The 27,558-nt window shown below is 42.4% G+C and overlaps 2 protein-coding genes across 4 annotated transcripts; both read right to left on the bottom strand.

The window, feature by feature from the left end:
• Positions 1-713: 713 nt before the first annotated feature.
• On the bottom strand, positions 714-4,642 carry LOC136485039 (ABC transporter I family member 11, chloroplastic-like). Of its 3 annotated transcripts, XM_066481986.1 has the most exons (11): positions 4,355-4,642; positions 4,203-4,266; positions 3,581-3,660; positions 3,452-3,503; positions 3,228-3,361; positions 3,003-3,117; positions 2,792-2,878; positions 2,578-2,626; positions 2,258-2,342; position 2,222; positions 714-1,919 (listed from the first exon to the last, which is right to left on the bottom strand). In XM_066481986.1, the coding sequence occupies exons 1-11, from the start codon at positions 4,426-4,428 to the stop codon at positions 1,842-1,844; spliced, it is 819 nt and encodes a 272-aa protein (XP_066338083.1). In that variant the 5' UTR covers positions 4,429-4,642; the 3' UTR covers positions 714-1,841. The 3 variants fall into 3 exon arrangements, 2 of the variants coding, with proteins under 2 accessions (XP_066338083.1, XP_066338082.1); XR_010766305.1 differs by having other exon boundaries at positions 714-1,662; positions 1,779-2,342; XM_066481985.1 differs by having other exon boundaries at positions 714-2,342; positions 4,203-4,257.
• Positions 4,643-18,871: 14,229 nt separating this feature from the next.
• On the bottom strand, positions 18,872-24,035 carry LOC136485040 (protein LAZY 1-like). Its single transcript, XM_066481987.1, has 4 exons — positions 23,833-24,035; positions 21,586-22,424; positions 19,821-20,100; positions 18,872-19,562 (listed from the first exon to the last, which is right to left on the bottom strand). Exons 1-4 carry the CDS (start codon positions 23,939-23,941, stop codon positions 19,543-19,545), a joined length of 1,248 nt encoding a protein of 415 aa, XP_066338084.1. The 5' UTR covers positions 23,942-24,035; the 3' UTR covers positions 18,872-19,542.
• Between the last annotated feature and the right edge of the window lie 3,523 nt (positions 24,036-27,558).

Genomic DNA, 27,558 nt, shown 5'->3' on the forward strand with positions numbered 1-27,558 from the left:
AGATATACGTCTATACATGAGGTAATCGCATCTCTGAGAAACATCTATCCATTTTACTAATATTCAAGGTACCCAAAGAACATGGCATGACCTAATTTTTTTATTACTTTCTTAACCGTTAAGACAAGGTACATGTACCACATAAAGCGATGTTTTTACTTAAACAGAGCTCCTAAGTAGACCACATAAACCGGCAACAATATAACTGGTTGGACACTGGGTTATCTCCATGTAACCACCGTTGGTAATTTCTTTCGAAAGTCACAAGGTTACCTGTAGTGATCTGACAGCTGACGCCGACATGTCCAAAGCCTCAACAGACCAAAGGAAAGCAGCACAAGGAAAATGATAAAGTATTGACCAACAGGTAGCAAGGTCCTTTCATGTGGAAAAAAACACAGCACCAATCTGTCCAGCAGGCAGAGTGACCCGATCAACCAACAAATCTTTCCAACTCGATCAGGGCCATGTTTAGATTGCAAAAAAATTGCAACCCGATGAATAGTAGCACTTTCGTCTTATTCGATAAATATTGTCCTATCGTGGACCAACTAAGCTCAAAAGATTCATCTCGTGATTTCCAACTAAACTGTGCAATTAGTTATTTTTTTTACCTATATTTAATGCTCCATACAAATGGCTAAAAATTGATGTGATGGAGAGAGAGTGAAAAAACTTGGAATTTGAAGATGATCTAAACAAGGCCCCAGCTTCCTGGAGCCTTCCTGCCAGAAGCTTCGAATGGACCAGCAGAGGTGTCCTGTTTGCAAAGATCCGTTGGCTTCTTTACAGGGATCTTGGATAGCATCACTTGCATAGCATTCAGAGTCCCCGAATCAATCAAAAATACAGTACTTAAACACGTGGGGTTTACAATGGTTGGAAAAAGATGAGCTACGAAGGCGACAGCTGGAGTCTAGAAGGCAAAGAAAACTTTCTTGTTTTGAACACGCATGGACATTGCTGAAGGTAAACTATGTGGCACAAGTAACCCTCAGTAGGTTACTTTGTTTGTAAAAAGTGAGTACCCATTTACAACACGACTTTTGAATATTGTATATATATAAAAACGGCTTGAAGCTGAAGCATAAGAAGAGCATACCGTGCTAAGCACAAAATGTATGCCTGGATTTACAATGGGAAGAGAATTTTGCTCACCATTTTGAACCAAGGCTCGTATATGACTGAGATTGCTCCTCCCATGTTCAGAAGCCATAGAGAGAAGTGGTGGTAACAGCAGGTCAAAGATCTTTGGAGGAAAAATCTACATGTGCGTCATATATTCTTCCAGACAAATAAGTTTGTCAGAAACAACAAATTGTGAATGATGCTGACTATTGATAGTGCAAGTAAATGATGTCCTCTGAATCTCTTCAGTGTAAATGTCAACAAAGTATCATTTGCGAACCATCATCAGCATCATTTTGACCCCACCTTTCAAAGTGTGCAGGCCTTCTGCAACCCTTGCTATGAATGTGTGCAACAAAGGAGCTATCCCTAAGATCCTGAATCCAAATTTCAATAGCACTGTTCAACGATCACAGTACCTCGACAATGTCTACATCACAGACTGTTCTCCATTTCAGCAGTCAAAGTTCAGAACTAACATTCGTGATCCCTCTATTGAATTTTTCTAGCATTTTTCGTCTACCGATTCTCCATCTGCACAAGTCACCATGTATTACCAAATAACTCATTCACAGCCACCTCTGACTCCATTGTATCTTCAAGAAATTTCCGAGCTGACAAAATATAAGTTTAAAAGTAGTTGATCTTACTAGATTCGGATGACCAATATGTACATGCCACCATGTCTGACAGCTATACCGACAAGCACATGTTTACACAGGCAAAGCTTCCTCCTTCAAACTTCCCCCCATTTCCATTCGCCATGAGTAATCCACTAGTGGATATAGTTCCTTGCAAATTATGTTGAATAAGGCAATTTGACAGTTATCTGTGTCATTAGAAGCTGTTTCCTTTCAGCAGAATGGATGCACAGAAAGACCATCTTGGTTCATAAATCATTTACTTTGTTGTTCTCAACCATTTGCTTTGCTATTCTTCATGTGGCATACAAATAGAAAACGTTCTCTCCCATTAACTGTAAAAAAGGGCGTACCCAGTGCAGAGAGTTCCCGCTCTGTGCGGGGTCTGGGGAAGGGTAATGCGAGGAGACCGCGACTCGAACCCGGGACCTTCCGGTCACAGGCGGTAAGACTCTACCGCTTGCACCAGGCCCGCCCTTCAAAATTACCTTAGATCGTGACTTACAACCAGTATGGTATGGTGTTTCTTCAGGTCCTTTAAGAGATTCGCAACATCAGCCCGAGCCTTCCAATCTGAGATTTAAAATATGAAGTTAGTAAACATGTCCACTACAAATATATGAATTTCAGCATATTGTTTGCTTCTTAACACGAATCCTAGAAAGAGGTAACGGAGATGATATTGCGCACATGCAGAGATGAATGAGTGAACAAGATTTGAACTTTTGAAGCGATGTTCAATGATTGATCTGATCAATATAGTAATTTAATCATGTACAATTGATCTGATTAATATATAATCACATACCTAGACCAGCAAGTGGCTCATCAAGCAGCAACAGATCAGGAGTTTGAACCTATAGAAAATTAAAAAAGATAGAGGCTTAACAAACTCGATAGAAAAAAATAAGGTCGACAACCAAAACCACCAGGCCACTACCATGAAGCTACGGACACGGCCAAAAAACAATAAAGTGGAGAGATTGAACATCAACTCGTAGTAAACCAAAAAAGTATAATACCAGTTGAATTGCTAAAGCAAGTCGCCTCTTAAATCCACCACTTAGAGCTTGTGGATCTTCATCTAATGAGATGGTTGTCAGACCAACCTAGTATGTTTCACATGACATCAAGTTAAATTGCAAAAGAATTTGTGTTTCAAGAAATTTCGTAAATCTAAAAATGGTAAAGGTGTTCCATTAGGCATATAGAATTTTGTGAGGTAAGCATTACTGAGTTAAAGGCATTTTGAAGATTTAAAGTGAGCTGTTCTTTTAATAGGAGGTCCGCCTTTTGCCTAGGCCATCCAAAAGTAACTTCTTCAAGTACAGTATCTGCTAAGAAATACCTACAACAAGATGATGATAGTCCTTATGTTCAGTAAACTTTTGAACCACCACAGTTTATAGGTATGCATGTCCACTTTTGCATAACTTTCATGAAAGCAGTAGTTCAAACCTCTCAGGAAACTGAAATACAATTCCAACTCGTTGAGAAGTTAGCAGCTCAGGCAAGCCAATAGGATTCCCAGCATCATCATACTTCTGAATGCAAATAGACCCAGAGGTAGGTTCTGATAGACCAGCCAAAAGCTGTGAAACCAAGATTTTACTTTAAGATGGAACTATGGAAGACAGATCACAAGGAAATTTAGTAATGTTATGCAGCACTTCAATGCGTACCTGCAAAAGGGTGGTCTTTCCACTCCCACTCCGTCCAAATATCAAACCAAAACTGCACAAATACAGACTTAGGTATATAATAAATAAAAGCCACCAGAAATATAATTAAGCCAGGTCAAATATGCTTGCCTTTTCTCCCGAAGAGAGAGGTTAATTTCTTTCAACAAGTTCTGTTCAGTTCCAGGAGGTCGATAGGTGACTTTTCTCACCTGAAAGAAATTGTGGTTCAATTTATTTGATAATCGATTTAAAAGGACGAACTGTATATTTAGGATGGGATATTGTGCAGATGCTACTAGCTGGAAGACTCTTTTTCTAGATGTATGTAGTCATGCGAGCTTCTAGCAGAAAAGACAAAAAGAGTAATATGATGCATTGTATGCAACATTGGAGGGATTTAGGAACACCAAACTGTGAAAGCAATGTGGTAAGCTATTAAGTCATGCATGACGATTCCCAACACTGGTTCTTTATTGGACCTGAGCAATCTGATTGCCACACCTATCCTTAAAATGCCAAAGGTTGTTGTAAAATTAATACAAATCTGTGTTCCAGGCACACCGCCGGATATTTGGTGCAACTGAAGATCCAAAGCTCACCTACATTCCACAACTTGGTAATCTCTGGGAGTAAACACCAGCCCACTCACACCAAACACCATCTTAGCATACCTGAATTACTAGATCGAATTGGGAGCACCCCAACTCTAAAAAAAAATCAAAAGAATGCAGCGAAATAGGTCAATGCGCACCTCCAATTGGGGGTACCCAGCCTCGACTCTTGCCGCCCGACAGCTCCAGGAAATCCTACATTTCCTGTGACAGAATAATTACAAACGAATTTTCATCAAGGAACATCTCCCTGAGAAAAGGAAAAGGCTGGTTCAAGAACCACCCGCCGTACCTGGCCTTATTTGCCAGAAAACAATAAGAAGCCGCGGGAGGGACGGCCACCGCCGTGGCGGCGGCGGCGAGCATGGCGTAGAACGGAGCTTCGAAGCAACCGTCACGGGCTCGCTTGGGCGCTCATCGACGATTCAAGGAAGTCTCTGGTAGTAGTGAGCCCGGAGATTGGGGTGGGCGAGCACGGCCGAAGGCGGGCGGGCGGCGGCAGCCGCAAGTCAAATCCGGCTAGCCGCCGGTGAGGCCACCGCTAACTGATAGGATCGGGAGTCGTGTGGGCTTCTGGCTGGATTTGGGATAAGTGAGAGAGAGAGAGAGAGAGAGAGAGGCCGGGTGGGTTACTTACTTGCTCATGGGCCAAAATAGAGGGAGGCCCAAGTCGTGGCCATAATAGAAGGAGGCAACAAGTCATTGATCCGCTAGCCCAAATCGCGTCTCTCTTTCGCAGAATACAGGAAGGCAAGTCACAGGTCACGGCTCTCTTTGTGTTAAAAAAGAAAGGGGTCACGCTCTCTTTCGTTACCAACCTTGAGAACACGCTCAAGCTCCTCCTACTTGTGCTTCCATGGTAGAAACTTAGGCGGTGTTTGGTTCAATGATCATATCAGAGCTGCAAGCAGCCGACCTGCAACGTTAATGTAATCAGAAAGCAACGCTATCTATTACAGTGTAAAGAAAAACATAGATTGTTCGGTTATGCCATGTGAGAGGGGAGCTATGAAAAATGGGGGAGAGATATCAAATAGCGTCGAGGGAGCAGTGGAAGCAGAATGTGCATAGCTTCCATGGCCGAATGTCGCAGATCTCGACGATAAAGACGAAGGGAGCTTGTAGGTGCCAGCTTTAGGAGTTTGGTAGGTGAGCTAAAGGCGATGGACTCTAAGAGCTCTTCCACCGAAGGCTATGAGTGGTGACACGCCCTGCACCGTGAGGCGGTGAAGGAGTGGGTGGCGGTAGAGGGGAGGTCAGAGGCGGAGGATAGGGCAGCGGTGGAGATAAGGTCAGAAGAGCAAAAAAGAGAGGTGGGGGAGGGGAGGTCAGAGCCGAATGAGAGGGCAGAGAAGGAGAAAAGGATGACGACAAAAGGTTAGGCCATAGGCGGAGGCGTGGGCCATGGGGATAGAGGCATGTGGGTGAGGAAGGGACGTAAGGGTGAGCAAAAAGCCCAAGATGCACCTCATGCGTGGCTTTTTGGCTTATGGATTTGATAGTGTAAAATTAGGAAGTGCTATTAAGAAAAGCTTTTAAGAAGCTTGACGTTTAGGACTCTTAGCTTATTTCTGATGAAAACTACCTAAGAAGCAGCATAGGAACAAAAAGACAATTATTGTTTCTCATGTCAGCAGGTACTGTCTGTCCAGGTAAGTGACTTTCCCGCTAAATAAAGCCATGACACGAAGCTGGCTAGTTGTCCATATATAGTTGGTGATGTCGTGCAACCAACTAATGGCCTATTTAGATAAGACTAGTTATTAGCTATGGGCTAAAAATAGCCAGCTAAAAATTAATCAACTAGTTGTCTGTTTGAATTCTTAGCTAAAAATTAGCTCCTAGACAAAAATCCCCTCCCTCCTACCTTTTCTCTCACCCGGCTATAGAGAGGATAGAGGATAGAGACTTTTTGTTAGATGTATCACTTTTAGCCTTTGTTAGTTGGGTTTGAAGCACTAGTGAACTATTAACAACTGGCTATGACTAAACTTTATAGCCCACTCATTAGCCCTCCTATTTGGATTTTCAAGAGCTAAAATTTAGCAACTAGTTGTTAGCCCGTGGAATCCAAACAGGCTCTAATAACCTATGATCTCCAAGCAAAGCTTAGTGAGTCTCAAAAAAAAACGAAGCTAAGTGGCAGTGACCAGCCGAATTGTTGTTGGAGGGGCAATTAGTGGCACTCGCCGGTTCCATGGTGCCGCTGGCGGAAGCAGCACGAACACTTCCATGACCTAACATAACAATGGTGAATTAGTGGTTGTTAAAAATTAAAAAAAAATGCAGAAAAAATTGGTGATATGATCACTTCAATTTAATAATCTCTCCCTTCTAGAGTCCCTTTTAAACTGAGGCCCCGCAAAGGTTGCAGTTGTTTTTAAGCCGCCGCCCGCCGGTAAGCAGACCACACGTGACGTCACTTGCATTGCAGCAGCAATCCCGAAACGACGAAAACGTTGTGTCCACAGATGGCTGTTGACACTCAAATTCGGCTCAGATAGTTTTTAACATGAGAATATATAGGATAGTCTAGTCCTTTGCATTAGTTAATTAATTCGGCTGCTATATACTATTGTTTATTATTGTGCCGATTAATTATTTAACTAGTCAAGACAATTTTAAGATAGAGGAAGATACGCATGCATCGCTGGCAGACGTCTTTCTGCATCGGCCAGACAAGTCAGCCTGTTCGTTTGTTGGTTTTAGTCAGAGCTTATCAGCCAATCAATAGTATTTTTTTTCTCACAACAAAGCAGCACCAGCCAGGCTTATCAACCCAGAAACCAACCAGCGAACAGGCTCAATATTTTATTAGGCAATACCAGAGGCGCTTTCTGATATTATGCAGACTTGTGTGCCTGGGCTAGCTGTGTCTAGCATAGCATGCACTTGCTACCCGGCTATCAATTATCATGAACAAATTGTGTTTAGAGTACAAGACCAGGACTTCAACTACATGGAAGCAGTTACACGTACAGGGAAACGATCGAGCTGTATGTAGGTGGATAAAGAAAGGATGATGCATGCCGATATCAAGATTAAAGGAGTATGCTCAGTTACGGCATCGAAGTTGGAGTTGGGATTTAGTATATGGAAAGTAAAGATCGGAGATGCATGCACACGTGATTGTTCTGAAGTTCTCTCACGTGATTGGCTGAGTAGAAAGGGCCATATCTTGTTTACGAGAGAATAGCATGTATTCTGTTCGGAGTTGGTTTATGGCCGAACGGGGTTTAGGAAAATACGTTCGTAAGTCTTGTTTATGACTCAACGGAAAGACCGGTCTCCCTATAAATATAAAGGGTGACGGTCGATTGCAAACAATCGAACCTATCAATATACATCTACTTTTATCTTTTATCATGTCTTCCAACCTACTATTGTTTCTCGTTCTTCGTTGTCGACAATGATCGTTGCTTCAACGACGGCGAAGCCCTAGAGTGGTCAGGCCGGCTAGGGCAGCCCATAGCTGCCACACGCCCTGACGGGCCCCTCCCGGGCGTGGTTTCGGGTCTCAAGAGACCTCGCTGGCGTGTCTTGCGTATCGCGCTTCCGGCGAGGCTCCTCCGGCCACTACTACAGAAATTTTAATAGAGACGGGCGAAATGAGTTAATGGAGGCGGGCATTGCAACCGCCTCCAATCAAATGTCACGGTTAATGCCAGATTAATGGAGGCGGTTGCTTTGCCCGCCTCCAAAAATAAATTAAAAAAGACAAAAAAAGGAAAAACCCAAAGCACGAACTGGGCCTGGGCCTAGATTTGGGCTACGCGCCGCCGAATCCACCCGCGCCGGGCCAGATCCGCCGTGGTGGAGCCTGCCGCCGCCAGATTTGCCCTCGCCGGGGCCGGATCTGCCCACGTCGGGGCCAGATCCGCCGTGGTGGAGCCCGCCACCGCTAGATCCGCCGTGGTAGAGCCCACTGCCGCCAAATCCACCTACACCGGGGCCAGATCCGCCATGATGGAGCCTGTCGCCGCCAGATCCGCCGTGGTGGAGCCCACCGCCGCCAGATCCGCCTACGTCGGGGCCGGATCCAGCCTCCCCGTGCACCGGCCGAGCTTGAGGGAGAGGGATGCACCGCCAGGGAGGGATAGGGATGCGCCAGCGGCCTCTCCGTGCGCCGGCCGAGCTCGCGAGACAGAGATGCACCGCCGGAGAGGGAGAGGGATGCGCCGCTAGCCACCCCGTGCGCCGCCCGAGCTCGGGCTCCGTGGGGGAGAAGAGGGAAGAGCCTCGAGTGGGGGCTGCCATGGGAGAGAGGGAGAGGTGAGGGAGAGGGAGCAGCGAGTGAGGGGCCGGGGTGCGGAGGCGTCAAGCTGAGGGAAGGGCGACTGAGGGGCTATGAGAGAGATAAGTGAATGAAACCCTAGGTCTAGGTATATATACCATGAGCGTGATATCAGGCCGAGATGGGCAGTCTGAGCTGGGGGCTGGGCCTGTATTTTAGGAGGCGGACATTATAGTGTGCCCTCCTCCAAAAATAGATTTATGGAGGTGGGCACCCTGAGACGACCGCCTCCGAAAATAGATCATTTTTAGAGGCGGTTATCTTAAGGTGCCTGCCTCCATAAATCTATTTTTTTTGGAGGTGACCGCCTCCGTAAATAAAAACGATCGCCTCCATTAATCGCCGAGTATTTCAGGAGGCGGTTGAATTTTGTGACCATCTCGGTTAATAAAAGTGTATTGTCTCGTAAAATTATTTGTGTAGTAGTGGGCGACGTGTCCTATGTATCGCGCTCATCGCCGGGGGCACACGGTGACGTGTTAGTGTGCGAACAATGGCATGTGTCATTTGCGCTCTGTTGCTGCTGTCGTGCCATGCCGGTCGCCCGGGGCCATCTGAGATAGAAGAGATGGATAGCCATGTTGCTCATCGATCCAGGGACACGAAGCTATAGCTAGCTAGATGTGATTGTGATATATCCAATCCAAACGCGACGTGCGATTGGGTATAGAGGTTCCTTTTTTATAGGTACAAATGTACAATGATAATATACCGCTTAATTATACTACACAAGAACAGTAACTTTATTTGAAGGCATACAACCACTAAGATGATGTTTTAAAGGTCTATACGAACCAACATGACGTGTTGCAAACGGGTGGGCCAAAATCGCTGCTTGGAGAAGCACCGTCAATTAATTGTGATAGAGAAAGGAAGATGGACATTATTAGGAAAAAGAAAACATCTGAATTATTTTACATCTCCAGAGTGCTAAAGGCCTATTTGAAACTCAGAAATTTTTGTAATCATACAGAAATTTTATAGGAATCATACAGAAATTTCATAGAAAAAATACAGGAGCGAAAAATTTTCCTGTGTTCTAAACAGACCCCTAAAAATTTCAGACGCTTTATTCGTATAATAAAGCCATTTTTCAAATAATTCACTATCCTAACACTTGTTATATATTTGTCAATCATGAGAGCCAAGCATCCTTTAAGCTTTTACAGCAGTCATATTTTTTTTCGATCCTCTACGCTGAGCGCAACCTAATTGAAAATAACGGGCTGAACGTATTTATTTAGGTTCATTCAAGTCATTCATTTGGTTTGGGTTACATGATCATTTAGGTTCAAGTCCTTTAGTTGGTATGGGTTGACGTATTCTTATAGTTTATCTAATATTTAACTAATAGTGTTACTTTTTTTTATAGTAGTAGCCTAGTAGGAGGTATGCCCATCCATTACAAGATGTGTGGTGACTTTGTCAACACAAAAAATATCAGTCTTTGAAAGGTGCTCATAGAACAGAGTGTGTATGTGCTCATAGTAGTCAGGATATGTACATGTGTATTAGCGTTTGTATATAAATTATATTTAAAATAAACTTGATAAATAATAGCCCACACAATACGAATTAAAGCATGTCACATTTGTGTTTCAAAAAGACACAAGCATTTCAAGTATCTTTCTGGGGTCAACGTGTTGCCACCAGCTGGACTCCTTGTTTGCTGGAGAAAAATCCATTCACCATCCAGATGCAGTGTACTTAAGCACTGGGCAGTATTCTATTGATGATTTCTTCTCATGTAACCATCACCATGATGCATATCAGTCGTAAACACTGTTCACTGAAAAGGAACAATGCTGATCTCCGATCTCATTGCAAGCGGTGTTGCATATATATACTCACTATGTCCATAAATAACTGTCGTTTTCGCTTTCCAAGAAACAACTTTGACTCCCTGTATATATATATATATATATATATATATATATATATATATATATATATTTTATGGTACAAAATTAATATCATTACATAGATCGTTGAATCTATTTTTCATTATAAATTTATTTGTAAATATAAATATTGCACACATTTTCTACAAATCCAGTCAAACTAACGGCATGGAAACTAAAAGCGACAGTTATTTAGGAACCGATGTAGTAGGTATGTACAAACAGTCCGGGACTTTTGAGTATACAAAGCTCCGAGCAAATTTATATCGAGGAGGAGATTGCGCTCAAATTTACCATTTTGTGTCACATGTTGTTAAAAAATAAATTATATAATTCTTGCAAAAGTAGAAACATCAAGTCATGAATTCGATAAACTCCAACATCATTGATAATAATTATTGCCCACCTCTGCCATCATAAAAGTAACTTAAGTGACCCTAATATATGTATAGAATTACCTATATCTAGCATAAAATTAACCTAGTGTAATATATAGTATTTATCCAATTTTCATTAGTTATGATCCTAAATTTATCAGTGATTTTTTTTACACTACTAACTCCAAGAAGAGGTTGTACTCTCTAAACCGATTTTTTTTTTTTTTGCAAAAATCATAAAAATGACCCTCTAATAATAAGTTGGTAAAAAAAACTCCCTACAAGTAAGAAATTGCTAAATCTTTATCTATTATCTGGTTTGTTCGTTGCACACTTGCACTCTTTATGATATTGTATTTTGCTAGTTTTCAGGCAAAATGATTCTCTTTAAAACATCGCTGCACTTTCATGGAGAAGGAATCGATCATTGAAGGGAGTCAAATACTGTGAAGATCGAAACTACTACCCAACCACTAAGCATCTCACTGTCAAGATTTTATTTTGTAACATGCATGTGATTGCAAAATTGCTGCTGGATTATAACTTACTGTGCTGTGAATGCAAAGTTTATGGTCTCAGAGTTCAAGACGTGGATGGATGCATATGCACATATATATGGTCACGCCTGAAAGAATTTCTCCTGAAGTGTTGAAAGTTTTCAACGGATGGTTCACCTTAGTCTCTCAGTGGAGTCTATATTTTCTCTTGTATTATGTGTATTCCCTTTTGGTATATTTTCGAAGCAATATTAGTGCAAATATTAAAATATACAATTGTTCTGGTTTACACTGTGGCTAAGTGCAGTGAGCCAATCATGCATAATTACATCATGGAAATGTTTCAGTTGTCAGATATTCTTCCCTGCCAGCAGTGGAGATTCGATCTGCTATCATTTTAAAAGATCAAGCTCCACAATAGTTGCTTCGAAAAAAATCAAGCCCCACAATAGACGATATGCAGAATCAGATATCTGATCTCAGAATTCATTCATACAATTATTTGTTTGCATAAGGAGCACATTATGAACTATTTTTTTTCGTTTTAGTCCCTCTTCAAAATTACAACCCACTTTAACCAAGCTTATAGAAAAAATCATCAACGGCTACAATCAAACTAGTTTCATTCAATTCTGTTTGAAATACTTCTTGATAGCGTATTCTGTTTGAACTTTGAAGTTGTACATGTTAATATACTGAGAAATTTTATGGTGCTTCTAAAAAAATAGCAGTAACAAATCTCAATAAAATATGTTTTTTTTAAGAAATGGCAGGAGTTCTGAGGCTTTCAATTAAGGTAGAAAAAGAGTTTATACACAGTAACGAGGACTCTTTCCCCACTTGGGGATGCATAGGCACCACGCCCTAATGAAAAAACACAAATGGGGAGCTGCCCCGCGACGGTTAAAGCTTTCTTTCTCATGTCAATCTCAATAAAAATATGTTAAATAATATGGTTACCTACAATTACAGTAGTTTCCATAGTGAAAAGTCACACAAGGTTTTGATTTGATGTTTATTATGATCTTCCTAGAAGCCTACCTGCTATCAGTTCATACAGTTTCAAGCTGACCCACAAGCAAGTTCTCATCACACGGTTTTCACTGATCATGTTTACCTGAGCATAGTTTGTGCACAGGAAACATGCATGCGCACACACTGCAATTCAGTCCCATCCCAAACCCAACCCAACCAAACCACCGCTGTGTCAAAAAACATATACCATTTAGACTCTTGCACAAACATGTCAGTGAACAATGGATGTAATCTAATGTACCCCTGCCTGCTGGCCCAATTCATCATGCACACAAGCAAATGTCTTTCAAACGGTGAATATATAAAAGCTCCTAATTTACATTAAATGGGCCATACGAATAATGAAAGCATATCAAAGCTGCATCCAGCCTATTGCGGGAAATGGCAATTATTGTTAGCTAGGCCCATCCCTGTCACCGGATATTCCTCTGCAATCAGGCCACCAACAAGAGTTCAAGAAGCAGCATGATTAGGGGGGCCAGCCGAGCCAAGTGCCTAAGCCCCCACATGCACCCACAGAAGCTATGATTAGCTAGGAGTAGTAGTATCCATAAGGCAGGAGAGGAGGCAGCAATCACATCTTGATGCAAAACCATACATTGGGTTCATACATTCACACACAGTCCTTTACTCCTTTATAGGTCCGTTCGCTTGTCTTAAAAATGGCTTGTTCGGCTTCTTTTTTCAGTCGGAACAGTGTTTTTCTCTCACAACAATTCAGCCGGAACAGTGTTTTCAGCCAGTTTCAGCCAAGTTTCAGACCAGCGAACGGGGCCATAGCAGATAGACGGACACATACAACTCATCCATCTGGTAGTGACACGAACAAACATATATGTATATATAAAGTTTTTTTAAGAGCAAGCAAGCACACAAACATGAGTATGCAACATGCTCAATATGTTAGTGTTGATCTCTCCGGCTCGGCCCAACGGCCGAGTTGGGCCTTGACCTCGCGCCCTGATCGGGGGCGTCCAACCCTACATGGTTGGTGGGTCTCCGTCGCGCTGCGCTATAAAGAGAGGTGGAGGCCGTCGACTCTCAGTACGAGGTTCATCGTGAGCCGCCACACCCATCGACAAACCCAATCCAATCTAGTGAGGGGCGCAGCCAGCGACGGGAAGCTCCACTGCCGTCTTCACCGCCGCCTCTGTGCCACCACTGCACTGCGACTGACCTCAACACCGTCACCGCGACACCGCCGACCCGAACCGCATCACTTTCGCCATGGCTACGTCGAGCTCTTCCTCCAAGGTCGTGGATGGTCGGTGACATCTCACCTCCCTTCCTCTCTCTCTCTCTAGATCATGTTCTAGGAAGTTTTATCTCGTATGTAAGGTTGTACCCGCTAGATCTATGTCTAGGTGATCCACTATGTCTATCATTGATATCAGTTAGCCTAATCTAGCGTGTAGATCTAGATCGGGGCAGCATTTAGAAGGAGATGAACGAATCGAATTTGGGTTTAAACCCTACCCTAACCCAATGAAGGAGAAAGGACGGAGAGGGGGATGAACCTACCTCGGTCTTCTCGCCACCGTCGACACTGCCGTCGCGCGGGAAGAAGGACCCGTCGCTGCGTCGCTGGCGTGCCGAAAGAGTTTCGGGCCGCAGCCCGTCACCACACGTGCGAGCTCCGGCCGAGGGCACCACCACAAGCCCGTTTGACGGCGGCGCGCTCACCCTCGGGCAAACGCGCACGCCGGCGAGGGGGCCTACGGTGGCGTGGGCCCTCCTTCCTCCGGCCGCCTTGGGTGGCCTCCGCTACCTCGGCTATGTGCTGAGAGAGGAGAGGGGAGGGGAGGTGAAGAGTGGAGTTAGGGTTCGGGGGAGACGACGGCTGCGCGGGTTTTGTTCCGCTTATCTCGACGGACTGCCGTCGGATCTAATCAGACGGTCAGCTTTCGCTAGACCAATGGTCGGCCTAGGTGGGGGAGGTGCTTTCCCGGCCTCGGGCCAGGTTGCGGCCTGGGCACGAGGAGCGCGGCGTGCGCGATGGGCCGCAGGCCGTATAGCACTAGCAGGGCCAAATGAACAGTTGCAGTTGGTTTTAAGTTTTATAATTTTTAGAAGCAATTTTGATGAATTTTATTAAGTTTAGATGTTTCAATCTTTGCTCAAATTTGAACCAACAGAAAAATTTGTTCAGAGAGTAGATAAGTACTAATGAAATGCTTCTGATAATATCATTTTAAGATTATTTTTTCATGTTTCTGCTGCAAAGTTGATGTTTATTATCTTCTAATTAAATTCAGACCAACGGGAGGATTTAATTTTGAAGAGTAGTTATAGTATTTAGTAAATTATGATATTGTTATTTTTCTGATAACGTTGATAATAACAATATTATAATTTTTTTATTCATGAGTTTTTCTATGCATTAGTTCTATTTCTGCCCAACGGTGATGTAGAATTAATGTACAAACATATTATTTGTTTTAATTTTGACCAATGTTAAATTACGACATGCAATTATTATGTCATGTTTTCTCACTTTCTCTGATGATGTTTTCAGGACTCAACCCTATGGCATTCATCTCGCACATTCCGCCTCTTGAAGGGGGCAACTATCGCGTATGGCGAGAGAAGTATGAGTTGGCACTTGCGTTGTCCGAGAATGACCTAGCACTTACCTCTCCGTGTCCTACTGAGCCAGTGGACCCAGTGAGGGCAGAGAATAAAACTGATGTTGATTTCACTGCTCAGCAGCGAGGTCATGTAGAAGTGAGAATGAAATACGATCTTGATCGTAAGAAGTGGGACATTTCGAATCGCAAATGCTTGATGGTGGCTAAGTCCACTATTTCAAATGCAATAAGGGGATCAATCCCAGATTGTGACACCACCACCGAGTATCTCAAGAAAGTGGAGAGTCAGTTTACTGGCTCTTCAAAGGCTTATGCAAGCACCCTGATCAAGAAGTTATTCAATGAGAAATACTCTGGTGGAGGGATAAGAGAGCACATATTGAAGATGAGCAACACGACATCCAAGCTCAAGCCAATGGATTTACTTCTTTGCCTAAAGAGTATGAAACTTTTGTTGTTAATTACAACATGCAGCCCAATAAATGGGACATTGAGAAGCTCATTGCCATGTGTGTGCAAGAAGAGGAGAGGTTTAAAAGCTCATATGGTGACTCTGCTAACCATGTGAAGGACTATAAAAAGAAGAACTTTAACAAGAATGCCAAACCTCAAGGGAAAGCCCCTCAGAATGATCACCATCAGAAGAACAACAATGTCCAAATTGACAAGGATCAATGCAAATGGTGCAAGAAGCATGGACATTACCAGAAGGACTGTCCAGATTTCCTAAAGAGCCTTTTGAAGGGAGGTGAGGATATTATTACATTCATAGATGGGTCCTTGTATTTAAGTTATTCAAAATCTACTTGGTGGATTGACTCAGGTGTAACTATTCATGTTGCAAATTTATTACAGGGATTTCATACGAGGAGGACCCTACAAAGAGGAGAAAGAAGAATTAAAGTGGCAAATGGAGTTGAAGCTGAAGTTGAAGCCATTGAAGATCTCTCTCTAGAATTAGATGATAGTTTTGTACTTCAGCTTTCAAATATCCTTTATGTACCCTCTTTGCGTAGAATTTTGATAAGTGTTTCACGTCTAGACGATGATGGATATGATTGCGATTTTGGTAATGGCAAATGTCAGATTATGTTTAATAATAAGTATATTGGTCTTGCCTTCTGACAAGACAAGCTTTATTTGTTATCACTTTCTGAGAATGTGAATATTGTGAGCACTGAGAATGAGAATGACTTCTCGTCTATGAATGTAAGAAATAAACGGAAGAGAGTTCATGATGTGTCATCAAAATTATGGCACTGTCATTTAGGCCATATTTCAAGGGGGAGAATAGAGCGATTGATTAAGAAATCAATTCTTCCGCCATTAGAATTTTTAGATTTAGAACAATGTATTAATTGCATAAAATGAAAGTATGTGAAGAAAATAAAGAAAGATGTCAAACGAAGCGCAGAAATTTTAGAAATAATTCACATAGACATATGTGGTCCTTTTCCTGTGAAGAGTGTGGATGGTTATGATTCATTTATAACATTCACAGATGATTATTCTCGTTATGGCTATATTTATCCAATTAAGGAAAGATTAGAAGCATTGGATAAATTTAAGATATTTAAGGCTGAAGTAGAAAATCAGCATAATTTAAAGATTAAGATAGTAAGATCCGACCGTGGACGGGAATACTACGATCGACACACCCCATATGGCCAAGTTCATGGACCTTTTACAAGGTTCTTATAGGAAAATGGCGTAGTTCCTAGTACTCTACACCGGGCGAGCCTCAGTAGAATGGAGTAGCTAAAAGACGCAACCGTACCTTAATGGATATGGTGAGAAGTATGATAAGTTACTCTACTCTATCGATAAGTTTATGGATGGAGGCATTAAAAAACGTCATTCATATTCTTAATCGAGTGCCAAGCAAGTCAGTGCCCAAAACATCATATGAGTTGTGGACAGAAAAGGAACCCTCACTTAACTATTTATGTGTGTGGGTTGTCCAGCTGAGGCTAAAGTCTTTAACCCAAACATAGGGAAGCTAGACTCCAAGACAGTCAGTTGCCATTTCATTGGCTATCTAGAAAAGTTAAAAGGTTATCGCTTCTATTGTCCTGATAGACATACGAAGTTTGTAGAAACAAGACACGCTGTGTTCTTGAAGGATGATATGGTCACGGGGAGCATGGTAGTGTGAGAAATTAACCTAGAGAAGAAGCGGATACATGTGCCTACTCCGATGGTTCAGGAGCCATTCTTCATGCTACCTATTGTTGCTGCACCAACAGTGCAAGACATTGTAGTAACAACACCTGTTGTTAGTTCTCCCGTAGCGACAATGAATGAACATGAGGAACATGTCCTTCAGAATCCTGTTGAACCCATTGTCACACATGAGAAAGAGCAACAATAGCCTCATATAGAACAAGCGTCAACTAACGAGGCCTCTAGAAGGTCTCAAAGAGTTAGAAAACCAGCCATTCCTGATAACTACGAAGTATATGAATGTGAAGAATCTCAAATGAAGGGTGATCCCACCTCATTTGAAGAAGCCATGAGAAGCGCTCACTCATCAAAGTGGCTTGAAGCCATGCAAGATGAAATGAGATCAATGAATACCAACGGTGTTTGGGACTTAGAAACAATTCCTAAAGGAGCCAAGATAGTATGTTGTAAATGGATCTACAAAACTAAATATGACTCCAAAGGGAATATAGAGAGATTTAAAGCGCGACTTGTGGCGAAAGGCTTCACGCAAAGAGAAGGCATAGATTACAATGAGACATTTTCTCCAGTCTCATGTAAGGATTCTTTTAGAATTATAATGGCGCTTGTAGCACATTACGATTTAGAATTACATCAGATGGATGTAAAGACGGTGTTCCTAAATGGGAATTTGGAGGAAAATATTTACATGGCACAACCAAAATGTTTTATTGTGGAAGAAAAAGAACGTATGGGATGTCGTCTGAAGAAATCCATTTACGGATTAAAACAAGCATCAAGACAGTGATATTTAAAGTTTGATAGTACAATAAGAAGTTTGGGTTTCAAGAAAATATAGAGGACAATTGCGTTTATGCAAAGTTCAAGAATAGGAAATACATTTTCCTAATCTTGTATGTGGATGATATCTTACTCGCTAGTAGTGATGTTAATCTACTACTAGAAACGAAGAAGTTTTTGTCCTCGAATTTTTATATGAAGGATCTCGGTGAAGCTTCGTTCGTTCTAGGGAATAGAGATTCACCGAGATAGAAGAAATGGGGTTTTAGGATTATCACAAAAGACATACTTAGAAAAGGTTCTAAAGAAATACAATATGTAAAATTATAAGCCTTCGCCTGCTCCCATAGTCAAGGGCGATAGATTTGAGGAATTTCCAATGTCCTGGGAACCAATATGAGATCGATCAAATGGAAGTAGGTTCCATATGCTTCAGCTGTCAAAAGTTTACAGTATGCTCAAGTGTGTATACGCCCTAACTTAGCGTTTGTTATCGGGTTACTTGACAGATATCAGAGTAATCCAGGAATAGAACACTGGAGACTAGTAAAGAAAGTTTTGCGTTACTTGCAAGGCACAAAAGGCCTCATGCTAACGTATAGAAGATCTGATTTCCTACACATAGAGGGGTATTCAGATTCAGATTATGTGAGAGATGATGGAAAGTCCACGTTAGGATATATATTTACTATCACAGGAGGAGCTATATCGTGTAAAAGCTCCAAGCAAACCGTCACTATATCATCTACGATGTATGCTGAGTTTGTAGCGTGTTATGAGGCCACATGGCAGGTGAATTGGCTGAAGAAGTTCATGCCCGGGTTGAAAGTGGTAGATGATATACATAAGCCACTCAAGTTATACTGCGATAATAATCCAGCAGTATGTTATGCTCACAACAATAAGTCAAGTGGTGCTGCCAAACACATTAACATAAAGTATTATGTTGTGAAAGACAAAGTTCGGGATCATATAATTAGTCTTGAGCACATAAGTACAGAAAAGATGCTCGCGGATCCGCTTACAAAAGGCTTACCACTCAACGTGTTTAGAGAACACTTAGCCGACATGGGTTTAAGGGAGAGCCTATGATTCCTAGACAAAAAGGGCCTAGTTGAGAATCTGTTTCAAAACAGAGAGGTGCATTGTAGTTGTTAATCTAATGGCACTGACCGTGACGATGAGGCACGTTCTATGCCCTAATCTGTGATGGAATGGAAAAAAAAGATAAAGTAAGTTAAATTTAAGTAATAAGATGAGATCAAAGGGGAGATTGTTGACATTGATCTCTCCAGCTCGGCCTAACGGTCGAGTTGGGCCTTGACCTCGCGCTCTGATCGGGGGTGCCCAACCCTACATGGTTGGTGGGTCCCCGTCGCACTGGGCTATAAAGAGAGGTGGAGGCCGGCGGCTCTCAGTACGAGGTTCACCGTGAGCCACCACACCCACCGACAAACCCAATCTGATCTAGTGAGGGGCGCAGCCAGCGACGGAAAGCTCTACTGCCGTTTTCACCGCCGCCTCTGCGCCACCACTACACTACGACTGACCTCAACACCGTCATCGCGACACCGCCGATCCGGACCGCATCACTTTCGTCATGGCTACGTCGAGCTCTTCCTCCAAGCCTGCGGACGGTCAGTGACATCTCACCTCTCTTCCTCTCTCTTGAGATCATGTTCTAGGAAGTTTTATCCCGTATGTAAGATTGTACCCGCTAGATCTATATATAGGTGACCCACTATGTTTATCACAGTATACTCACTGTATATGCTTGATATTGACTAGCCAACACAATCTGACTTTCTCTTGTTGTTTCTCTTTCTATAACTCCAGCACCAAGTCTGCATCCAGTCAGAGAAAAATAGATGTTCAGTCAGTGCTCAGCACACAGTGTAAGGCAGGCTACATGCATCATGGCACAGTCAAACTGAATTGATAGCTCCTGAAGATTCTATTCTTTGCCGATAACAGTATGTAAAGTCTCTGTCAAGACTGCTTTTTGCCACTGCAAATTAATTATTGGTGGATTAGGATGAGATAGATGTGTGCTGTGCTGTGATTGCAAGGTGTATGCATGGATGGGATGAGTATGCGCTCACATTCAGCGTCGGTCTTGATCCAGTGGCCGCTCTTGCTGCCGTTGAGCTCCTCCTCGTCGTCGTCGTCGTGGATGGGAGAAGCGGCGCCACCAAAGGAGGCGCGGTTGGCGCAGCAGCCGAACCCCGGCGCGCGCTGCTCCTTGCGGCACCGGAGCTTGGACGACGCCGGCTCGGCGGGCTCGTCGGCGCCACCGCTGCCGCGCTTGCGGCTCTTCTTGGTCAGGTTGCGCGCCAGGGCCGCGCTCTCAGGGTACACTTTCTTGTGGAAGATTTGGAGGATCTGCAAATGAGCAAAATTAACGCTTCTCTGTTTCAGAACTGGCTCATCATTTTTCTGAATTCGACAAAATGGAAAAGAAATCACCATCAAATCAATTTGTAAATTCAAGAATATAATGGCACCAGTTATATGGAATTTTGAAAAGAGTAGAAGGTTCTTCAAATGATTACTAAACAAAACAAAAAAAAAAGATTTCTCCAGAGATTATCTTATTATAGGGACTTGCATAATACATACTATGCACAGAATCGTTATATATGTAAGAGAGAAGAAAGAGATAGAGGGAGGTTCAATGATAAAAAAAAAAGTCCTGTCAGATCAAGTCCAATTGTTTGGAGGCTATGGATAACATGAGAAATGCAATGAGCCATAAAGATAACACTTGACAGGAGATTGCAAACAAAAGGGCGTGTCAACTTGCTACCCCCACTTCTAACAACGACTTACTCCTAGTCCTAGTTGGTGTGCCAGATCTATAACATAAGTGGACGTTTCATCAAAAAAATTGTCGGATATGCTTGCTTAAGCTCTACAAAAATCTCTCTCCCCTTCCTGTTTTGGACATTCCCATAGTTTCGATATACTCTTGCTTTAAAATAGTGCTCCTTCCATTTCAATTTATATGTTGTTTTAGTTTTTCTAGATCCTTTTACTATGTATCTTGACATATCATATATCTATATGTACCTAGAAAATCTAAAACGGCCTATAGTTTGGTACAGAGAGTGGTACCAAGAAACCATATATACTGGCTTGGAGGAATTAGCTAATTAATTCCTTTGCTAGAAGATTTTTCTTTAAAAAAAGAACTAGTTGGGTCATGCCACGTCAATTAATAAAGATTATCAAAATAAAGCAATTTTTGTGAAATAAAATATAGCAAAATTAATATCATTTATGTGACATATGTAAAACTTTTCTACAAATTAGCAACCAAGATTTAACGATTACAATTATTGCAAGCTTTGTATAAGACCCACTTGAAGGAGAATGGAGCCGGTAGGACATTCAGGTGCAATTGATTGCCTTGAGTTGTGTTTTTTTAGCGGAATGGGTAGGTGTTGTGCCGCTTCATTAAGGGCTTGTTTGGCAGGGCTCCTCTCCGGCTCCGGCTCCGGCTCCTCCAGAGGAGCCCTGCCAAACGTTTTCTTGGAGGAGCCGTTTTTCAGTAAAAAACAGAGGAGCCGGAGCCGTTTTGGAGGAGCCACAATTTGTGGCTTCTCCAAAACGGCTCCGGCTCCTCGGGAGGAGCCGTGCCAAACAAACCCTAAGTTGTGTTTTCTTCTAAGCATTGTACCTACTTGATAAAAACAATTTTTTTGTCGCAAACCAAACAGACCCAAGGTTTATCAAGATTTTGAATCAATGAACCAAATTTAAAAGGTTGGTTCCAGATCAAGAATTTGCACATATATAGTAGAGAATTGTATTTCCCTTGAAAAAGGCCTAAAACACAGAATTTGAGAGATTAATCGATAGTCGTACCTTCTGAAACTTGCTCTTGGTCACCGCTGCACTCGCCGGGGCTCCTTCACCGGCGGCGACTTTCTCATCCTTCACCCTCCTCTTCTTCATTGTCTTGTGGCATCCGCCGCCGCCTTTCCCCGCTTTCCCGTCGTCCCTTTCTTCACCGGCGGCTCCACCATCCCCGCCGTCCTCGCCCTCCTCGACGGCGACGAGCGCCACCTTCTCGTCGGCGAAGCGCGTGCGCATGAACAGCTCGCAGAGCGAGGTGCGCCTGCCGCCGTTGCTATCCCGCGGCTGCTCCAGGCGCGAGAGCGACTCGGCGGCGTCGCTCACCGGGGAGCCGAGCAGGAAGCCCTGCAGCGGGCAGTCCACGCTGCCCATGGCGAAGCTCACCCGCGCCGATGCCACCAGGTCGCCGGCGGCGCCGCTGTTGCGGCCACCGAGGACCTTCTCCATCTCGGCGCTCACCACCATCAGGTCGTCCTCCGTGGTGGTGTCGTCGTCCTTCTCGGCGATGGCCTCCACCACGGCGACTGCAGCCTTCTCGACGACCGCGGCGGCCTCTGGCGGAGGCGGCGCCGTGTATGTGAATGTCGGCGTGACAGCGCTGTCGGCCTTGTCCCCCTCATCTGCGGTGTCGTCGTTGTCGTCAGCGTCTGCAGGGACCGCGACAGCGGCGATGCCTAGAGTGCCAATGGTGAGGAGCCCGCTGCCGCGAAAGGTGAAGAGGTCGGCGTCCGGCGGCGGTGAATGATTGTTGGTGAAGTCGTGGTCGCCGGCGAAGTATTCATCGGCGGAGGTGAGGAAGGTGGCCGGGTCCGGCGAGGCCAGCCCGGTGATGCAGTTGCAGGTCCCACCTGCAGAGGAATACTACTTTGTTAGTAAGGTTGTGTTTAATTCGTTGAGTTTTTTTAATGATTATATGGTGATTTTTTTGTACTTTTGCCTTAGCAATGACCCTTTTTGTAAAGTAAAATATTTCAAACTTTGACAGAGGTCTAATTTTCGTGTTTAATTTAAGACTGTGTAGGGATATGAGTTGATTTGTCTTTTTTTTTTCTAAGAGAAACAAAGTAGATTTACCTTGAACATTAGTTTTGTAGAAATACACATTTGTCCTATGTTACAGATATTTTATTGAAGTTCGATATGGTTCACTTCAGACAACCAAAAGCTTTACTTTTGTTACTATAAAGGGAGTAGAATAGATGGATCACGGTGGCGGAACATGCACACCTAGGTTCGAGACCAAGATAGGATCATGTTTTCCTTGATTAATTTCAATAAGAAATCATGCTATTCACCTAGTGGTAGGCATCCGCCAATAGCGAGGCTCCTATGCTGTGTATATCTATCAAATGATAAGTTATGAAGATGCAGGATATACAAGATTCCTATACAATTTTACACGAAAAGGAAGACCACATTGTTCTTACATTCTAAAAACAAAAGCAATGGGAAAAAGGACTTGTCGTGAACGGTAAGGAAAAAAACTGAAATTAAGTTCTTCACAAAAAAATTGAAACCAAAATTGAGTATTTTGATTTCTTAGTGAATATGTACAGTATCAGCTAAGGTAATCAGTGTCAAATTTACATGCTTCTGTTAAATTAATAAATATTTAAATTCAAACTGGATATCCTGACATTTTTTCTAGCTCACACTAAGCTACAAAAATATCAACATGTGGCATCCGACTAAAAAACGTGAAAAATCTTGCAATATATTCCTTGAAAAAAAGAATGAGGATACCTTCATATAGGACAATGTTGCTATAAAGAAATATTATCTAGACTTATGATATGGGGGGTGCTGCTTGCACTGCAACTGTTGAGCTAGAAAGGAATGGCACGCGCCATGTCCAGTCCAACGTGACAAACAGCAAAAATACAAGTATTTCAGGGATCCATGCCGTTTAAATCTAGCGTCCTGAGATGAAATTACTACGTACGCTATAGCTGACAACTTGACATGTGGACCAATGTATTAAGCTTCCACATGTGCCTGCTTGTCAGTGATACTAGTTCATAACAATATGATAAAACTAGTCCTCATTATGGCCCATACAGTCCTAGCCTGACTCCTGTAGTCATATGTGCTGTATGATCAATTGTAATCTGAAAGATGATCATGAAAAGGCTGATTTCATTTCTCTTCTTGATAAGAAAATCCCATTTTCCAATGGAATTAGAAAACTGCATGTACAGATCAAATAAACTGCAAGGAAGAGGACAGAGAGATAGAAGGCAGATGAGATGAATGTACCTCCACCGTTGTTGAACTCTTTGAACACATCATTACTATTCTGTCGTAACTTCCCGTGCATCCAACCGAGGAGCTGATCATACATACATACATGCATAAAAAAGATCATAATTCAGAAACAGAGTTTTGTTGCGTAACAATCAACTAAATGAACCGCAGAACAAACAATTCAGAGGAAGGGAGGCTTAGAGAATGATTATAGCTGCATTGGTCCTATATTCATAAACCACCATCGCTTAAGAACTAAAAGAGAAAAGATCAAGAATTCAAGGATTTTTAAACGAAATCGTTATTTTCGAAATCAATCAGCAAGAGGACACCATTTGCCTGAAACTAGCAAACTAGGTAGGGTGGTAAACTAAGGCCCTGTTTGTTTCCGCTTCTCCCAGACCCGCTTGGATTATAATCTAAGCGAAGATTTTCTCGCTTCTCGCTTTTCGCTTCTCGTAGTTCAAATCTCTGAAGCGGCTTACCACATAAGCGAGAATCGGTGGAAATAAGCAAAGCGTTTGGCGGGATTCTCGCTTATTTCCACCGATAAGCCGCTTATAAGCGGAAACAAACAGGGCCTAAGAAAAGTTGAGAAATGAGCATGAGGATTGAGGAGGGAGTTAAATGTAGGACTACTGACCTTCATGTTGGAGAGGCTTGTCTAAGCCGAGCGCTGGAGCTAGACGAGCCATTAATAGACGATGGAGAAGGAAGCCGCCAGAGGCAGAAACAGAATGGCCGGGACGCACTGCAGCTGCAGCTGCAGGAGTGATCCATCAGTCGGCAGATCACAACATAAAGAAGGCTACAAATGGTCGAGTACAGGTACAGGGAAGGACCATGTAATGTAATAAGCCGCAGCCTGCGCAACTTACTTTGTAGATTTGCGTATAATTAACCTCATATATAAAATTCTTGATAATAACCAAATTTGGAGATTATCTCGTAATAAAGCTTTCTATACATCAACAACGATGATTAATTAGTTTGTTTGGTACCTAATGCCACACAGCCTTTATAATGAATGAATGAATCCGTTGGTACGATCGATCGACTCCGATCAATATGAGCAGCAGCATGTCACAGCAACCTCTCTCTGTCCGTGGTCACTTCACTTTCAAATCAGCAGGTGTGTGAAAGTAGTACTCTCAACTTTCCTGCATGCTTTTTCAAATCATTCGTCGTCACACATTTAACAGATCAAAGCTACTCCCTCCGTCCTAATTTATCTATCGTTTTGGTATTCATGCCACGACTTTGACTCAATTTATATAAAATATGTGCAACATTTGTGTCTCCAAATAAATTTGTTAAAAAACTAGATTCAAAGATCTTTCCAATAATGCTAATTATGTATCATAAATAATAATATTTTTTAATATATATTTTGTTAAAGTTATTTCTCAAGAAGCGAGAACGACAGATATTTTGGAACGGAGGGAGTACTGGTAACTAGCTAGTAGCTATGAGTAGCGTACTTGCAAATTCAATTTGGTTTAGCCGTACAGAAAGCCTTTATAATGAATGTGAGATGGCGAGTGAACAACTGAGGCCCGTTTAGATCCCACCCAAAATCCAAAATTTTTTAAGATTTTTCGTCACATCAAATTTTACGGTACATACATGGAGTATTAAATGTAGGTAAAAAGAATAACTAATTACATAGTTTGCCCGTAATTGGCGAGGCGAATCTTTTAAGCCTAAATAATCCATAATTGGACAATTTTTGCCAAATACAAACAAAAATACTACATTAGCCAAAACCAAAAATTTTCGGATCTAAACAGTGCCTGAGCAAGGATGGTATCAATCAGTCATCCGAGAAAAAAGAGCATAGCTGATGAATTGACGGATCTGTGTTGCAACCAGCTGTTTAGTTACCTCAAAATCTAAAGTTTGGCACTATGCAATAAGAAGATTCTTCGTCACATTAAATTTGTGGTATATGTACGGAGTATTAAATGTTGACGAAATTAAAAATTAATTGCATAGTTTGGTTGTACTTTGCGAGACGAACGTTTTAAGCCTAATTAATCAATTATTACCAAATATAAACGAAATACTACAGTGCATTGTAACACAGTGATTTTGCCACGGCCGAATCCGGCAACTAGACGAGGGCCACGGTAGGAAATCGATGGGTAATATAAAGGTGTCATGCCGGACGGACTGATAGATGTACCGACCGACACGACACGACGTATGTATTGCCATGTCAAATCAGTGACATGTATACATGTCAATCATGCTATTAACATTTAAGCATTTTATTAATTGATGTTAATTAGAATTGTCAATATATAATCGGTTCTATATATGTAATCCCTCGTGTATAACGCTAAAAGAGGTGAGCTAGCTCAACTGGTTAGGTGGAAGATGTGGTCATGCACCCAACCATATAGGTTCAGTCTTCTTTTGAACTGAATTTGGGTGCATATTTCTCTTCTTAATAAAAAACCACCTAGGTTGAATATTTTTTTTTGCGTATAACGCTAACGATCACGAAAGAGGGGTTGTTTTCCCTTTCCATGTCAACGAGGTACAATGTTTGATGACTATATATTTTTTCACATTAGTACTAGAAAAATATTTTGGAAATGTACTAATATTATTGGAAAATTTTGGTCAATTTCAGTCCCTGTCAACTATATTACGGAATTCTTGTTTTTAACCTCTCAATGACAAATCATGAATTGGAACCTATTTACTGTCAATGTTGTTCTCAAAATCGTAATTTTATTGTAGTACCATTTATAACTTTTAAGCTCCTTGATTAAGCCATGATTCGATGATTCTAATTATAATTTGGTTTCTTATTACTTTTAGTTATGTACTCCAGTCCTATATTAGGATGATCTTATGATTCCAATCTTACTTAAAGGTTTCCGATATGATTAGCTACGAACACATGGTTGAGATGTGTCCATGTGTGTCGGTTGATGATGAGTGATTGTCACAAGATGATCAAGCTTTGGTTGAGTTTGGAGAGTATTAGCATAAGTGTGGTGTTGTGCAACATGTCTCTTGTCTTGTGGTGTGCAGTTGTGGAGCACTGAGACGGTGACAACTATGGAGAAGGTCAAGTGGGTTCATGCCGATAGACTAGGAGCGGTGAAGGATGGATGTGAGGCTTGGACCAAGGGACAGAGTGCCGAAAGACTGGTCGTGTGGGTAGCTAACACATGGGGACATCGACATGCAAGTGTGCATTGGAGGAGTAAACCGTGTTGGCTAAGCCAAGACAGCGGTTGACCAAATCAAGTGGAGGCGTGAAGGACTTGGTGATCGGACGGTCAAGGACAAGTGGTGACACGCATCGAGATCATGGAGGATGGTAGCAGATACGCTTCACCAGCTAGGTTTGGTGGTTTGCGCCTCAAAACCACATGCGGATGATTTGCTAGGTTTGGGCCTCAAAACTCGGGATTGAGTTCGAGGCAGCATGTGGCGTCATGTTATGAAGGGCTCGTGGCTATTAGATGCATGGGTATCTACTTGGACCATTTTGCCCCTAGGATTAAGTGGTTAAACCAAAATATCTAGGGGCATGTTTGGAATGTGTAAAAACTCTATAAATAAGAGGGAGGCTGCCCAAACCAGCCATCTCTTCCAATTACTTTCATTTCAGTCTTTAGGTGCTTAGCTAGAAAAGTGTTTCCTAGAGTCTATACTATGAGAGAGATCCATAGATGAGAGACTGAGTCCTCTGTCTATATTCCTTTGTAAGACCAGGTC

Source organism: Miscanthus floridulus, chromosome 10, assembly GCF_019320115.1.
Source record: "Miscanthus floridulus cultivar M001 chromosome 10, ASM1932011v1, whole genome shotgun sequence".
NCBI lineage: Eukaryota > Viridiplantae > Streptophyta > Magnoliopsida > Poales > Poaceae > Miscanthus > Miscanthus floridulus.

Coding starts and splice junctions, on each gene's coding strand:
- LOC136485039 (XM_066481986.1), bottom strand. CDS start 4,428: ATGCTCGCCGCCGCCGCCACGGCGGTGGCCGTCCCTCCCGCGGCTTCT. Junction 3,661..4,202: donor CTGGGTACCCCCAATTGGAG/GTGCGCATTGAC, acceptor AATTTCTTTCAG/GTGAGAAAAGTCACCTATCG. Junction 3,118..3,227: donor GTATTTCAGTTTCCTGAGAG/GTTTGAACTACT, acceptor ATCTTGTTGTAG/GTATTTCTTAGCAGATACTG.
- LOC136485040 (XM_066481987.1), bottom strand. CDS start 23,941: ATGATCTTTTTTATGCATGTATGTATGTATGATCAGCTCCTCGGTTGG. Junction 22,425..23,832: donor AGAGTTCAACAACGGTGGAG/GTACATTCATCT, acceptor ATTCCTCTGCAG/GTGGGACCTGCAACTGCATC. Junction 19,563..19,820: donor GATCAAGACCGACGCTGAAT/GTGAGCGCATAC, acceptor GACTGGATGCAG/ACTTGGTGCTGGAGTTATAG.